The sequence below is a fragment of the Mastomys coucha genome, unplaced genomic scaffold, assembly GCF_008632895.1.
Source record: "Mastomys coucha isolate ucsf_1 unplaced genomic scaffold, UCSF_Mcou_1 pScaffold21, whole genome shotgun sequence".
NCBI lineage: Eukaryota > Metazoa > Chordata > Mammalia > Rodentia > Muridae > Mastomys > Mastomys coucha.
In genome coordinates, this window is record NW_022196904.1 from 137,337,491 (window position 1) to 137,354,020 (window position 16,530).

A 16,530-nucleotide genomic window follows, 5' to 3' on the forward strand; every position below is an offset into this window, starting at 1 on the left:
GCCTCCCAAGTGCTGGGACTAAAGGCGTGTGCCACCACCGCCCGGCTACTCTCTCTCTTTTTTTTAAAGATTTATTTTATTTATTTTATATGTATGAGTACACTGTAGCTATACAGATGGCTGTGAACCATCACGTGTGTGGCTGCTGGGAATTGGATTCAGGACCTCTGCCAGCCCTGCTTGGTCCGGCCCAGCTCACTCAGGTGTAATTCACTGTGGCTGTCTTCAGATGCACCAGAAGAGGGCGTCCAATCTCATTACAGGTGGTTGTGAGCCACCATGTGGTTGCTGGGATCCGAACTCAGGACCTTTGGAAGAGCAGTCAGTGCTTTTACCGGCTGAGCCATCTTCCCAGCCCTCTTTTTCTCTTTTTTAAGACAAGGTCTCACTATGTAGATCAGGCTGGCCCTGAACTCACAGAGATCCATCTGCCTCTGCCTCCTGAGTGCTGGGGTCAAAGGTGTGAGCCATCACCACCCAGCAAGAACCAAATTTTTATGGTCATCCTCTCACCTCTGCAGCACAGGTGTGCATACACATACAGCTCCACCCACCCACCCACCCACAATAACTAAATAAATGTAAAAAACCAAAAGACATTATGATACAAAGAAGCGAGGGAAAGGAAGGAGCAGGCCATGCTCACACAGGGACCCCATCCACTGACACCTCCACGCAGCAGGAAGATGCCAGAGAAATCACATTTGCTCTTACCTCATGTTCAAAAGAGTTCAGGATCTCTACAGTAAGGCATGACTTCCCTGCGCTGGTGCAGAAGGCGATAAGCTCGCCGACCATTCCCTCCTCAGTCTGTCGGTACAGAACACACAGCTCTGCCACTGCAGGGAGAGCAATCAGACGAGTAAGAGAGAGCCTAGCTCATTCTGACAGCTTCCACCTTGAGAGGCCAAACAGTCCTCTGTATCCAGCATCCACGGGCCCTGGGAACACATTGGTCAACAAAACCAAGAAAGGCTATTGTTCACAGATGCTCACTACTGTCGGAGCAGAGATCAAGGAAGCATACAGTATCATGGGTGCTATAGGAAAATGAAGTGGGGGTGGGAAGGGATCACAGAACTAGGGAGACACCAGCGATTTAAAACAGCCAGGGCTACATAGTGAGACCTTGTCTTAAAAAACAAAGTAGCCAGGAGAGGCCCCAGGAGGTAAAGTGCCTGCCACACAGGCAGTACAGTGGGGCATGGTGGCATGCCTGTGAGGTCTGCTGTGTGGAAGGCAGAAACAAGGAGTGCCTGGAACAAACCAGCCAGATTAGTTGAAACAGTGATTGGGCGCTGCAAGAGACCCAGCCTCAATATATAAGCTAAGGAGTGATTGGGAAGAGTGCATGGGTCACCACAGTGATGTATCTAGCAGGAAGTGATTCTGGTTCTGAGTCCTGGCCATTCACACAAAGATGAGAACAATTGGTCATCAGAGGCTGAGAACTGGTGGTGAGCGAACCCAAGGAAAGCCAGCAGTGGCGGCAGCAAATCCACAACAAGGATGTGCACACAAGCAGCAGTCGCACAGGGCCAAAGGATCTGACTCCCTCTGCTGTCTTCTGAGGGCTCTGCCTGCGTGGGGTGCACTTGTATATCCCAGACAAACACTCACTCACATAAGTAAACCTATTTTTAAAAGAATAGGTTTTGGCTGGGCAGTGGTGGTGCACGCCTTTAATCCCAGCACTTGGGAGGCAGAGGCAGGCGGATTTCTGAGTTCCAAGCCAGCCTGGTCTACAGAGTGAGTTCCAGGACAGCCAGGGCTATACAGAGGAAACCCTGTCTCGAAAAAACAAAAAACAAAACCCAAACAAACAAAAATAGGTTTTAACGAAGAGAAGTCAATGAATAATGGCAAATACTGATAATCCAAAATAAGAACTAAGAATTTAGCCCTGACTTTGACAAGACAAAGGTCATCAATTACCCCCTTAACAGCAGGTTCCTAAACTTGGGAGGATAAAAAAGCCACAGAAGCCTTAAGAAACAAAACTTAAGGTATCACATACGGACAACCCTTCTGAAGAGGCCTGTTGTAATCAGGAAGGGGAGAACTCAGGTGTGGAGTCAACAAAGCACTTTTGGCAAAAGACACACCCCTCCCAGTTGTGGTGGCACCTGCCTTCAGGTGCATCGTGAGACTTCATTTCAACAGAAACAATAACAACAAAAAGCTCTTAGCTTCATAGGGACAATTTTTTTCCCTATGAAAAAACACCTAAACTTTATTTTATATGCATGATGTATTTTGCTTGCATTTCAGAGTACAGCATGCATGTGAGTGCCTGAGGTGGCCAGAAGGGGGCACCGGATCCTCTGGAATGGGAGTTACAGATACCTCGGGTGCAGGGAAGTGAAGGTTGGTCCTGTGGAAGAGCAGTAAGTGCTCTTAACCACCGAGCCATCTCTCTAGCCCCAAGGCTCAGAATCTTCAAAAGATTTCAACTTATTAAAAAAAAAAAATAATGTATTTAGTATTTCTTTATATGCATTAGTTTTCTGCCTGCACGTATGTCTGTGTGAAGGTGTCAGATCTTGGAGTTATAGTGTAGTGAGCAAAGCAGACAGGATCTCACTATTTAGCCCTAGCTGGCCTTGAATTATCTATGAACCTCCTGGCCTCAGCCTCCCAAGTGCTGGGATAACAGGCAAGCCCACTTATACTATGGTTCTATCTCCTACAATAAGAATTTCAAGCCCGGCAGTAGTGGCGCACGCCTTTAATCCCAGAACTTGGGAGGCAGGTGGATTTCTGAGTTCGAGGCCAGCCTGGTCTACAGAGTGAGTTCCAGGACAGCCAGGGCTATACAGAGAAACCCTGTCTCGAAAAGCCAAAAAATAAAAAAATAAAAATAAAAATAAATAAAAATGGCTGGTGAGGTGGCTCAGCGAGTAAGAGCACTGACTGCTCTTCAGAAGGTCCTGAGTTCGGATCCCAGCAACCACATGGTGGCTCACACACATAATGAGATCTGAATGAGATCTCTTCTGGTGCCTCTGAAGACAGCTACAGTGCATTGTGCTGGAGGGAGTGCAGCTGTCCTGAGTTCAGTACCCAGCAGCCATATGATGGCTCATGGCTACAGTGTACTCATACACATAAAATAAATAAATCTTTAAAATAAGTAAACAATAAATATTTCAAGGTGTACAGTGCTATTCTGAAACACATCTTCCAGGAGAGATGTGTGATTGGTCTCTGTGGACCAATAAGATGAGGCACTAGACTCCAGAACAAAAGACGGGTTGGCACACAACCAGGCAATTAAGTCTCCTTGCCAATGTTCCTCCATCTATAAAGAGAGGAGTTCAATAAATTCCCCGAAGTTTCTCCCAAAGCTAAAATAAAGGACTAGGGATCCACCTAGAGGAATTCCTACTTGCACAGTGCACTAAAAACCCTGATGCTGCGGGCATGGCAGTGTACATCTTTATCCCAGCACCCGGGAAGCAGAGGCAGGCGATCTCTGTGAGTTCAAGGCCAGCACAGTAGTCTACATAACGAGTTCTGGGGTTACCCAGAGAGACTCTGTCTTAAAAACAAACAAACAAACAACTCTACCGAGGAAAGCCATTGAGCAACAGATGACTAGGTGCGAGCAGCAAACCGTTCCAATGTCTCCTATTGGCAATGTCACCTGTTGTTTAGTCAGGACACTATAGGTGCTCTACAAGCTCATGGAACTTGCAAGCGATCCCCTCGGTTCGGGACTCACGTTTCTCCAACAGGGAGTTCTCGTAGTCCAGGCCGAAGATCTGCAGCTCCTCCGCCAGCTGCTGGGTGGACACGGCCATGGTGACCCGGGAGAGGTCGGCGCCTGCCGCCGGGCTCCGACCTCACTCAGCTCGAGTCTACCCCAGCAGAAGCTTATCCTTTCGCTTTTCGGGAAGGTGACAGGAACGCGTCACGAGACCACCTAGCCTAAACCCTCAGACGACCCCAGCCACCAGGTCACAGAGAAATACTTCAAAAACCCTCGAGAGGTAAGGATTCGGAGAGAGAACTTGCTTCCGAAAGCTACAACTTAACTTCTCAGGGAAGAGCACAACCAGGAAAAACCCGCCAAACGCTTAGCCTAGAGCGCGCTTGCGCCAGGCCCGGCGAGGCCCCGCCCTCCCCGCGCACGCGCGGGTCCTCCCACTGCGGCTGCGCAGAACGCGCCGACTGCGCGTCCCTCCGCGCGGAAACTCAGAGCCTGCGGGTCGGACTGTGGCTGCTTCGGGAGTCGCCTGCTCTCCTAAGCTCCGCGATGCTTGTTTGCCCCTTTGTTTTTTTCCCTGGCTGGGAGGCGCTGCCTGTGTGTATCTATCAGTTACTGACACTTGTGTTCAGCACGGCCCTGGAAGAGCACGTTAGCTCCTTCCCACTCTACCTCAGCATCTTCATCCTGCTCTGCCTTGGTTCCTCCTGGTCTAAGGCTTTCGTAGGGAATGTAACCGGTTATTATAGCTGTTATGATTGTCAGTCACGGGGACAGCCCTGTTTTCTTGGGCTTGTGACATTTTGGTGGATCCAGGGTGAAAAGCTGACTAATAAGGATTTCCAGGCCGAGGTTCCAAAATGGGCAACCGGAGGGCAGTTGAAGTCACTGAAGGCGGGTGCTTAAAGAGTAAGATGAGGAGCGCATGCTCTTCTTGATATATTTACTAGTTTTTCGAACCAAGATCTCCATTGATTTGGCTTAAGTCAAGTGACCTGTGACACCATAAGAATAGAATGGAGGACTGACAGAGCCTTTAAGAAAAAATGGTTTGGCCTGGCAGTAGTGGCGCATGCCTTTAATCCCAGCACTTGGGAGGCAGAGGCAGGCAGACTTCTGAGTTTGAGGCCAGCCTGGTCTACAGAGTGAGTTCCAGGACAGCCAGGGCTACACAGAGAAACCCTGTCTCACAGCTGCCTGTAACTCCAATTTCAGGGGACCTGGCACCTCCTTTCCTCCACAGGCTCCTACACGCACATGGTGCACATACATACACTCAGGTACTCACAAACACCCATTTAAAAACCAAACAACAACAACAAAAAACCCCAAAACAACAACAACAACAAAAAAACAGTTTGAAGCTAGGCCTGGTAGCACATACCTGTAATCTCAGCGCTTGGAGGCTGAGGCAGATCTCTGCAAGTTCCAGCCAAGGCTATACAGAGAGATCCTGTCTCAATAAACAAACAAGCAAACAAGAAACACCAAACGCAGCTGGAGAGATGGCTCAGCGGCTAAGAGCACTGACTGCTCTTCCGGAGGTCCTGAGTTCACATGGTGGCTCACAATTATCTGTAATGGGCATCAGATGCCCTCTTCTGGTGTGTCCGAAGACAGATACAGTGTACTTGAATATAATAAATAAATAAATCTTAAAAAAAACAAAAAAAATAAGAAACACCAAGCAGGACTGAAGAGATGGCTTAGTAGTTACGCTTACTGATCTCACAAAGGACTTGGGTTTGGTTCCAGCACTTGTGTGGTTGCTCACAGCTGCCTGTAACTCCAGTTTCAGGGGACCTGGCACCTCCTGGCCTCCACAGGCTCCTACATGCACATGGTGCACATACATACACTCAGGTACTCACAAACACCAATTTAAAAACATTCCCAGCCAGCACTTGGGAGGCAGAGGCAGGCAGATTTCTGAGTTCAAGGCCAGCCTGGTCTACAGAGTGAGTTCCAGGACAGCCAGGGCCACACTGCGAAACCCTGTCTCAAAACAAAAAACAAAGTGTGTGTGAGTGTGTGTGTGTGTGTGTGTGTGTGTGTGTGTGTGTGTTTAAAGTCTCCTTGAACTGGGCATCGTGGCTCATAGCTGCAGTCTCAATATTTGAGAGGTTGAGGTGGGATATTAACATGAGACTGCAGCCAACCTGGCCCACATTATAAGTCTGTCCAACAGAAAAACAAAACAAAACAAAATAAAACCATTACTGGTTTTTCACACTAGTAGCAGGAAGCACTGGGCTGGGCTGCAGGAATTTAGCCACCAGGTGGCAGCAAGGTCACACAACTCTATGGTTTAGTCTCTCAGGCTGCTGTGCAATAACATCTGAGGCATAGGGCCTTTTTGATAAGAAGGGGTAAGATTTAAATACAACATCACAAACCTTGAAGCAATTAACACCTGTTCTAGAGATTAGGGATATAGCACAATGGATAGAGTGCTTGACTGGCGTATATAAAGCTTGGGTTTGACCCCCAGAATCTGATGTATGGGGATGTTGGCACACTTGTAATCCCAGTACTTGGGAATGAAGGCAGAAGGATCAGAAGTTATCTTTAGCTACATCAGAAGTTCAAGGCCAGCATGCTGCAGGAGACCCTGTCTCAAATGAATGGATAAATAAAGCAAAGTCATGGGTTTTTTTGACTATTTTATTATTTTGTGCATATGAGTGTTTTGACTTCATGTATGTCAGTGTACTATATTCATGCCTGATGCTGAGGAGGCCAGAGGAGGGCATCAGATCTCCTGGAACTGGAGTTACAGACAGTTGTTAGCCACCATGTGGGTGCTAGGAATTGAACCCAGGTCCTTTGCAAAGAGCAGTAAGTCTCTTAAATGTCAAACCATCTTTGTAGCCCCCAAAATAGGGTTGTTGTTGTTGCTGTTGTTGTTGTGTTTTGTTTTTTTGAGACAGGGTTTCTCTGCATAGCCCTAGCTGTCCTGGAACTCACTGAGTAGACCAAGCTGGCCTTGAACTCAGAGATCCACCTGCCTCTGGCTCCTGAGTGCTGGTGTTAAAGTTGTGTACCACCACACACATCCAGCCAAAGTAGTGTTTCTTAAAGTAACCCTCAAAGGCCAGGCAGAAACCAAAATAAAACAAAGAAAGAGCTGGGCGGTGGTGGCGCACGCCTTTAATCCCAGCACTTGGGAGGCAGAGGCAGGCGGATTTCTGAGTTCAAGGCCAGCCTGGTCTACAGAGTGAGTTCCAGGACAGCCAGGACTACACAGAGAAACCCTGTCTCGAAAAAAGCAAAAAAAACAACAACAACAACAACAACAACAACAAAAAACAAAACAACAACAAAAAAAGAACAAAGGGAGGGAGGGAGAAAAGCCACTGTTTATGGAGCCACCTTCAAGGCACTGCGGCCTGTGTCAGAGGTAGGGAGGGATAGTAACTCAGAGGGAGTGGAGCTGAGATCACGGAGCATGCACTCAGTTGGGTGTCTCTCCTAGTCATCTTTACTCCCTGGAGGCCAACTCTTCTGCTGAGCCACATCCCCAGCCTCTTCGTGCTCAGTCCCTGTTGAAGCCTTTGTGACCTTGTCAGCTCCAACCCCTTCCAGTGGGCTCCTCTCCAATTCCTCCTCTCAAACCTGGATGTGTCACATGGCTGCTGAGCGGTTCCTTTCTTTACCCTACTGGAATGTTCCCCACTCCTGGAGCTGACTCTTCCTGTCTCATCTCTGCAGCACTTTGTCAGTGTTGTCCTGCATGCCTCTGGGGCTCTCCTTCACCCTCATCCCTGCTGGGATTGCACACAGCTCACGTTTGGACTGGTATTTTTCCATCAGAACACTCCCTGCTCTGACCTGGTGCCTGGCGCCTGGCAGGCTCTCAGCAGATGCATATCTATTGAGGAAGCTTGGGGTCAGGGGAACTGGCTTAGGATCCCCTAGCCAGTAGAGAGCCTCCCCAGACTGGACACAGGTTCGTACCCCCTGTACTCACATTGGATTTGAGTCCTTTGTGACCCTGGACAGGTCATTGGACCCTTGCACTTCCTGAAACTGATGGTGGAGGCTGCTGGCAGACCCTAGAATGCACTTAAAACCCGAAATGAACCAAGCAGGCAAAGATAAAGGCACAAGATCCCTCTGCATGTGTAGCAGAGGATGGCCTTATCTGGCCATCTGGGACTGGAAATCACATGATACCTGAGCTTGCCATCAGGTAGCACTGATAAGAGCTAGGCCTCAGAAGCAAGACCCTGCCTGGCAGGCTCAGATAGGAGCCTAGCCCAGGCAAGCCTTGATGAACTGATGAACTAACTCCAAGTTGGTGTTGATATGCTAGTGAACTAGCCCCAAGCTGTGAGCCCTGATAGCACAAAGTATCTGACCAATGAAATGATACAAAGATGTGAACTTTGGGAATGGCCTCTAGGATCCCCACTGCCACGCTCATAAAACATGGCCTCTAGGATCCCACTGCCACGCTCATAAAACATGGCTTTCCTCATAGGATCCCACTGCCACGCTCATAAAACATGGCTTTCCTCATAGGATCTCACTGCCACGCTCATAAAACATGGCTTTCCTCATAGGATCCCACTGCCACGCTCATAAAACATGGCTTTCCTCATAGGATCCCACTGCCACGCTCATAAAACATGGCTTTCCTCACTTCTGTGTTGGTACCTTTGGCAAGAGAACTGGAGGCTGTGTGTGGCCTGGGTTACAATGACTTTGAATTTCCAGCATTGTCACTTGGTCTGCTGTCAGCGCCAGCCTACGCTCTGAAGGATCGCCTAGACCTTCATCAGTGCCATCCTTCCAGACTGCTGTAGCCAAAGGACTTCATGGTACATGAGAGTCAAGCTTTGGAGGCGCCCTAACAGTTCCCCAGTGGGACCCTGCGGCAGCATTTCTGCCCAAACAACTGCTCCCCACTTGGTGGGATGTCTAGCTTTTATATTAGTATATTATAAGGGATGTTTGTGAGAATAAACCAGGCATATTTGAAAGACAAATCTTGTGTGGATGTCCTAACTGCTGAGTGATTTACAATCTAAAATTTAAAATCTAAAATTTATACTTTTAATCTTAGTACCTGCGAGGCAGAGGCAGGCAGATCTCTGTGAGTTAAGGTCAGCATCTTTTACATAGCAAGATCCAGGTCATCCAGGGCCTATACAGTAAGATTCTGTCTCAAAAGAAAAAAAAAAGTTTGTACTGGTGACATGTTTCAATGATGGTTATTGGATATGTTGGATGCATTGAAAAAATTAAGCATAGATCTTTCTAGCACATTGACTAGGTGAACCACCCTGCTCTTTGGGTAAGTTCTTATTTTACTTTTATGTTTTACACAGGGACTCACCAGATAGCCCATCCTGGTTTCAAACTTGTAACTCTCCTACCCCAGGCTTCCAAGTGCTGGGATTACAGATGTGCTCAAACAGCTGGGCCTGCAAGCATGCACGGCTTCCACATTGTTTCTTTTTTCAGTTTTGAGACAGGGTCTCTGATAGCCCAGGCTAGCCTTGAACTCTCTGTCGAGCTGTGAGCTCCTGATCCTCTTTCCTCTATCTCCCGAGTGCTGGGATTATGTATGTATGCCACTACAGCAGCTTTCAAGGAATAACTGCTTAAAAATATGTCCCAAGATTCTTTGAAATCCTGCTCTTCAAAGTGTAAAGTCCCTTTCCTTCCTCTTCCCAGGAACAAGTCTTAGTAACTCATTTTATGGTGCAAATGACCATAGGTGGTTTTAAATGTTTTTGGTTTTGTTTTTTTGAGACAGGGTTTCTCTGTGTAGCCCTGGATGTCTTGGAACTCACTCTGTAGACCAGGCTGGCCTCGAACTCAGAAATCCGCCTGCCTCTGCCTCCCAAGTGCTGGGATTAAAGGCGTGCACCACCACTGCCCAGCTTAAAATTTTAATTATGTGTGTGAATGTAGTGTGTGTATATGTGTGTGTGTGCACACACACACAATCGGTGTTTAAAGCCGTGTTTAAGGAGGTCAAAAGACGGCACCAGAGCCCCTGGAGCTGCAGTTAGAGAGGCAGTCATGAAGCAGACCTGAGCAATGTGGAGACAGCAGGCTCAGAAAAGTCCCTGAACCAGAAATGTGCCACAAATGTCCTATGACTTCCTGACTCATAGAACCTGGAAGGGAACCATGCTCACTGGTTTAACCTGCTACCCTGAAGGGATTTGTTGTGTGCACTCGGGGGTCAGAGTTCTTGAGATTCCTCTGGGCCAGAAAGTCTCTTGAACTCACATCCTCCATGTTTGGACGGCTACCATACCTTCAGAGGTACAGAGTATTTAGGAATACAAGGAAAAATTAAAATAAGGCCAGGCAAGGTGCCACACACCTTTAATTCCAGCATTTGGGAGGCAGAGGCAGGCAGATCTCTGTGAGACTGAGGCCAGCCTACTCTATATAGCAAATCCCAGGTCAAGGATAGAGGAATAAGTCCAAAGCCTGAGGTCAGAGGGAAGCTGTGAATTCGAGGATGTGCCTCTTTCATGACTTTTGGGAAACTGAGCCAGATCCCACTTCTGCAAAGTGTTACTGTGTTGAGTATAAACAACAGGCAAAGGCCCATATCATTCCTGACTCAGTGTTGGCTCATCAGCTCTTACACCAACTGTGATAAGCGTAAGGCCCACTGTAGGCAAGAAGACCTGCACCACCCTGTGGAGACACTCTGTCCATTCTTCCATCACACCCCGGGAAAATGAGCTTTTCTCCCATAATGTGTGAAGGAAGAATGGTGGTGCTTTCTAAAGGAGTGAAGCAGAGTGAGTTCTGGAATTCAGGGGTGGGGATGGTGATCAAGCAAATCTGAGCGCAGATGTCACTATGACCTTGCAAAGACCCAGAATGTCTGGTGGCCCTGGACAGTAGTGCTTTTATTGCAGTGGACAGCATGATCTTCTTGGGTCCCTGGAGGTCACTTCCCCTTCCTAAACATTCAGGTTGGGTTAGGGTGTGGCTCGCCAGCGAAGTCCGTGACGTCCTGTGGCTTTGCATGGAGTTCTGCACCAGGATCTCCTAGGAGGACTTGGAGGCTTGCTTCTAGCACGGGCTGAGCTCCAGCCCGCTCAGTGTCTGGGTCTTGGCAACTTAAATGGTTTCTTTGAGGGGAGAAGCCCCCAGCTGCTGAAGAGAAATTTCTTCACTCTTCTGCTTTGAGTCTCTTTTGGAACGGCCTTCTTTGACTCTGCTCAAAGGTAAATAGAAACTTCTGTTATCTTCTTGAAACTTATGTTATCTTCCTGTTTTAGTCATTTCCTGACCCGCCCACTCACCTGCCTAGTCTTAACAGGTTTCTAGAAAAATTCAATGTTCATTTTCTTTCCCTTTTTAGTGATAAAGCTAATTTTTTATTGTTGTTGGTCTTTTTAAAAAGATTTATTTATTTATTTTATGTATATGAGTACACTGTTGCTGTCTTCAGACACACCAGAAGAGGGATCCCGTTAAGGATGATTGTGAGTCACCATGCAGTTGCTGGGAATTGAACTCATTACCTCTGGAAGAACAGCCAGTGCTCTTAACCACTGAGCCATCTCTGTCCCTCAATGTTCATTTTCCAACTTTCATTTTGTTTGTTTGAAACAGGGTCTCATTAGGTATCTGTGGTTGGCTTGGAACTCACTATGTAGGCCAGGCTGGCCTTGAACTGACCAATAGCCTGTGCTGTTTATGTGGTGCTGGGGTTTCCTGTATTCTCATTTAAGTACTCTACCACTGTATTGCCTCCTGAGTCCCTCCAACCTCCCTCTCTCTTCTGGTCTATCTTTATTTTTGTGCTTTTTCTCTACATTGAACCTGTTCTGACTAAGAGGTAGGCCAGCGTAGAGGAAGGCAGAGGTGTTTCTTTCTTTTATCGTTGTTTTTTTCCCCCGTTTTTTTTTTAAGATTTATTTATTCATTTAATGTATGTGAGTACACTGTTGCTATCTTCAGACACACCAGAATAGAGAGTCAGATCCCATTACAGATGGTTGTGAGCCACCATGTGGTTGCTGGGAATCGAACTCAGGACTTCTAGAAGAGCAGTAGGTGCTCTTGACCACTGAGCCATCTCTCCAGCCCCCAGAAAGTGAGGTTTTATGCATAGCCATTGACAATTCCTCTGACTTCCAGGTGTTTCTGGTTGCCTGTAACCACTGGTCCTGCACTCCATAGTGCCAGAGGACACTCACCGTCTCTCCATTGCAGCAATAGTTTCCACCAGTGGCACATTGCGGGTCTCAGTCAGGAAGCAGGTGACAGCCATTCCAGCCAAGACTGAAGTGGCACCAAAGGATACAGGTGGCAGAACTGGACTGATCTCGCCGAGGGTGGTGATCAGGGGTGCAGCCAAGCCACCAAGGCGGGCGTTGACGGAGGCAAAACCCATCCCCATCTGCCTGTGAGAAGTGAAGATCTATCAGCAGCTGTGTCAGGCCTGCGGGTGTCTGTCAGAGGAGAGTGGATCCCTGAGGGGGCACCACTCCTCATCCTCACCTGATCTCTGTGGGATAGAGTTCTCCGGTGAACAGATATACACAGATGAAGGAGCTGGCCAGGCAGCCTTTGCCCAGTGCTGCCTGTACTGTCCGCAGGGTCTGCAGATCTAAAGAGGCAAAAGAGGGAGGTGAGGAGCAGGGGCATGATGGAAGGCTGCGGGATTTAGGATTGGGAAGAAGACCAGAGGGAAAAGCTTGGGCAGAGGAGGAAGTACAAAAGAGAGGCGTGAGTTTGTGCACATGGCTTTGATTCCAGTCCTCTGGAGAAGGAGGCAGATAGAACTGTTTGAGGGCAGCCTGGTCTACAAGGAGAGTCCCAGGCCAGTCAGGGATACATAGTCATCTATCCTGCCCCCATCTGACTACTTCCTCATTCATTTGCATCTTTAGCCACAGGGTGCTTCGGAGACTGGACAGGGGTCGGGGGTCAGGCTTAAATTCAAACCCTAGCTCTGACCCAGGTAGGTGACTTAGCCACAGTGACCTCCTGTTTCTGAGCCCCTCGGTCCTGTGAGTAAGGGGAATCCTAGCAGGGCTTTGCATGCCTATTCAAAGGTGTCATAAGGTGGACACATGTCACCTTCACAGTGTTTGCAGTTCAGTCAGCACTTCCTGCTGGTGTGTCATTAGCATGTTTGTCCTGCTGCTGTTCACAGACTGCAAACCCTGACTGAAGTGTCCCACCTGAGGGGGTCAAGGAAATTATGGTAGGTACCTGTTTTGAGTTGGTGTTAGCTGGAGTGTACCAGCTGAGATTTACCTGAATCGCCAACATCTGGCAGTGCTGCAGCAATTACACCAATTCCTCTTTGGCATGGTAGCTTAAGTTTCATCTTTTTTTTTTTTCCCATTTTTCCAAGACAGAGTTTCTCTGTATAGCCCTGGCTGTCCTGGAACTCACTCTGTAGACCAGGCTGGCCTCGAACTCAGAAATCCGCCTGCCTCTGCCTCCCAAGTGCTGGGATTAAAGGTGTGTGCCACCACTGGCCGGCTTACGTTTCCTCTTTTGAGACAAGGTCTCACTTTGTAGTCATGGCTGGCCAAGAACTGATGATTCTCCTGCCTCTGTCTCCCAAGGGCTAGAATCATGGGTGTGTTGCTGGTCACCTCTAGAGGGCCCCCACACTGCTTCTGGGACCCCGTGTGGCTACCACAGGGCAGCAGTGACAACTCACCCTCAGGCACGAACATGTTGGCAATGACCATGAGCCCAGCTAGCATGAGGAAGGAGGCCACTGTGGCCCGTCGTCCTACATAAATCATAGTGGTGGTGGCCACCAGCATGGCTGGGATGTCGATGATCCCAAACAGAGCCTGTACCAAGTAGATGCTGAGCCCAAACTTCTGCAGGTCCATAGCCAGGCCATAGTAAGCCACAGAGTTAGAGAACCTGGGAAAGGAGGCAGAATAGCCCTGTTTCACACCACAGCTCACTGTCTGGGGCTCAAGGCAAGGGATACAGGGTGTGTGGCCTGGGGATCCTCCCTTCAGAGAGTGCAGATCCCTTTGGCAGCATCTTCTGGTCCCCCCACCTCATTCTTTGGAGCTTTCTCACCACATCCCGTTCTCACCACCTGCTCCCCTAAGCTCAGACTCTGAGCTCTGGATTATCTTTGCTTTTCACTGTCAGTACAGCTTCAGTGCTGGAATTCAAACAGTGTTAAAAAACAAAAGCAGGAGAAGATAGACAGAGGTTAAAGAACACAGGAACTGCCCGGCAGTGGTGGCACACGCCTTTAATCCCAGCACTTGGGAGGCAGAGGCAGGAGGATTTCTGAGTTCGAGGCCAGCCTGGTCTACAGAGTGAGTTCCAGGGCAGCCAGAGCTACACAGAGAAACCCTGTCTTGAACAAACAAACAAACAAACAAACAAACAACAACCAGGAACCTTAGTTTGTGCCAGTCTGTGCCTGTGGTCCCAGCACTTGGAAGACTGGGGCGGGAGGATCACCAGCCTGGGCTACTAGTGAGATCCTGTCTCACAACCTTACTGTTACTTATTTCTTTGCTTACTATTTTCGTGTTGACTGTGTGGTGTACGTGTGTCTATATTCTTGCATGCGTGTGCACTTACATGTATGCACATGCATGTGAAAGGCAGACCTTGACAACAGCTGTCTCTCTCAATCGCTGTCCATCTTGTTTTCATTTTAAAATTAACTATTGTTGTCTGTGCACCTGTACCACTTATGAAGGTCAGAGGATAGCTTTTGGGGAGTTGGTTTCTCTCCTACCAGGGGTGGAACTTGACAGGTTGTGGGGGTAGTGTGGTGAGAGCTTTTACCTACTGAGCCATCTTTCAGTACTGCCTTATTTTCTGAGACAGGATATCTGCTTCAGCCTCCCAGAGTCTGGGATTATAGGCAAGAGCCAAGCACCTAGTTGTGTTCTCTTTCTGGATCAGACGTGAAACTTCGTCAGGCTGAGCCATGTACTTTTCTTAGGTGCTTTCAATTTGAGGACACCTGTAATGCCAGCACTGGTGAGCCCAAGGCAGCACAAACCAAAGCCAGCCTGAGTTACAGACTGAGATCCTGTCTTAAACACCAGCCGAGCCAGGTGGTGGTACACGCCTTTAATCCCAGCATTCAGGGGACAGATACAGGCAGATCTCTGAGTTTGAGGTCAGCTTGATCTACAAGTGAGTTCCAGGACAGCCAGGGCTACACAGAGAAGCCCTGTCTCAACTCCATCCTGCCTCCAAAAAAACCAAATAAAACCCAATCAACTGAAATAACAACAGCAAAGAAGACACAGGCAGGGAGTGTGCAGGCATAAGTGTAACGTGAACCCCCTTATTTCTGGTCTGGGTTTACCCAAACCCTCTCCAAGCAACTGAACACCAATCTTAAGGTGTTGTTTTGAAAGGATTTTGCATGCGTAATGAAGGTCTTATATCAGTTGACTTGAATATAAATCAGGGTAGGGTGAGGGAAGCTGATCTAATCACATCGGGTGTTTAAAGCCTGGGCCTAAGGTCAAGGACAAGGAGTTAGAAATTCAGAGCCTGAGAGACTTTATTGTTTTTTTCAGTTTTATGAGACAGGGTCTCATATATCCCAGGCTAGGGTTGAATTTGTTATTTTTCAGAGGCTAACTTTGAACCCCTGATTCTTCTGTCCCTACTTCCCCATATACTGAGGCTGCAGGTGTGTGCCACTTCTCCCAGACAGAGAACAATCTGATGTGAAAGTCTCCACTAAAATGGAGACTGCTACCTGGCCAGGGATGGAAGTGGTCTCTCAGAAGTGAGAGTGGTTTATGGAGACCCCTACCCTATAGCTGCAAAGAGTTGAACTCTGCCAGATGAATTCTTCCCCAAAGGCTCCGCCAAGGAGCTGTGTAACATTCCTTCTGCTCAACCTTGTAATCATTGTGCAGGGACCCAGGCTGACATCAGGGTACCGATGCTTGGTTGGTGATGCCGATCATAGCATGTGTGGCCTTTGAGAAAGTTGAAGAACAACCAGACAAAAGCCACCCGTGTACATCCCTAACCCTGAGGGCATGTGGTTGGCACAGCTACCAGGGAAGAGTGAGAAATGGCTTTGTTTCTAAAATGGTCTTTCCAGAGAGACTGGAGCATGACCAACCTGGAGTGCCATCCAGGTGGGGCTGGGACTGGCAATGTTCTGGAAAAATCTGGTGTATGAAAGTTGGTACCAAGTTCTAGGACAGCCAAGGCTATTCAAAAGACCCTGTCTCAAAACACAGGGTTGGGGTGGGGGGAATTGGCTACCTACCAAAGACAGAAGGTGCCAAGAGATAGATTAGTCTAGGATTGGCAAGCTTCAAGTTACTATGGATCTGCAGATGGAAGCATGTCTTGGTGCCAAGGGGCAGGAGAAAGGGGATTATACACTGAGCTATGCCAAGACGGATCAGCACCAACTGGAACGTAGTTGGACAGCCTCAAAAACATTTACATATCAGATGTCAGCTAAGAAGCAGTCCTTTCTATCAGTGCTTGGCACTAAATGCTTGGCCGACTACCCTATCAAGTTTGCTTTAGCCTACTGAATTTGGATGCATGCTGGGAAACTGTGTGAGGCTGGCAAATGGGGGTCACATCCAAGATGACTACAGTCATGTCATGCTGGATCCCAACACAGGAAGAATGGACTAGATAAGATATTCTCCGTGATTCCTTTCTGTCTGACATCTCTGTACCTGACACAATTCTCCCCTCCTTCCCTTATTTCCTCATTATTCACTGGCTTATCAAATATATACTGCAAATCTACCATATACTATGGCTTTACTTAATAGTGAAATTTCAGATATAGTTAAGTTAATTTTAAAAAGTAGCAGAGGAAGCGGGGGGGGGGGGGG

General features: G+C 48.1%; 2 protein-coding genes across 3 annotated transcripts in view; both read right to left on the bottom strand.

Moving 5' to 3' along the window:
- Positions 1-4,105, bottom strand: part of Pola2 (DNA polymerase alpha 2, accessory subunit) — a 24,707-nt gene extending 20,602 nt beyond the window's left edge. The window contains exons 1-2 of one of the 2 annotated variants that reach the window (XM_031389382.1): positions 3,725-4,105; positions 715-941 (exon numbers count right to left, since the gene is read on the bottom strand). In XM_031389382.1, coding sequence (XP_031245242.1) covers positions 715-798 — 84 coding nt within the window. In that variant the 5' untranslated portion in view covers positions 799-941; positions 3,725-4,105. The remainder of the gene's footprint in view (positions 1-714; positions 942-3,724) is intronic. The other variant, XM_031389381.1, reaches the window with a different exon arrangement.
- Positions 4,106-10,569: 6,464 nt separating this feature from the next.
- LOC116101013 (solute carrier family 22 member 20) overlaps positions 10,570-16,530 on the bottom strand; it is a 16,806-nt gene continuing 10,845 nt past the window's right edge. Inside the window, exons 7-10 of the mRNA XM_031384711.1 lie at positions 13,374-13,588; positions 12,197-12,305; positions 11,893-12,099; positions 10,570-10,904 (exon numbers count right to left, since the gene is read on the bottom strand). Of these exons, the coding sequence (XP_031240571.1) occupies positions 10,808-10,904; positions 11,893-12,099; positions 12,197-12,305; positions 13,374-13,588 (628 nt within the window). The 3' untranslated portion in view covers positions 10,570-10,807. The remainder of the gene's footprint in view (positions 10,905-11,892; positions 12,100-12,196; positions 12,306-13,373; positions 13,589-16,530) is intronic.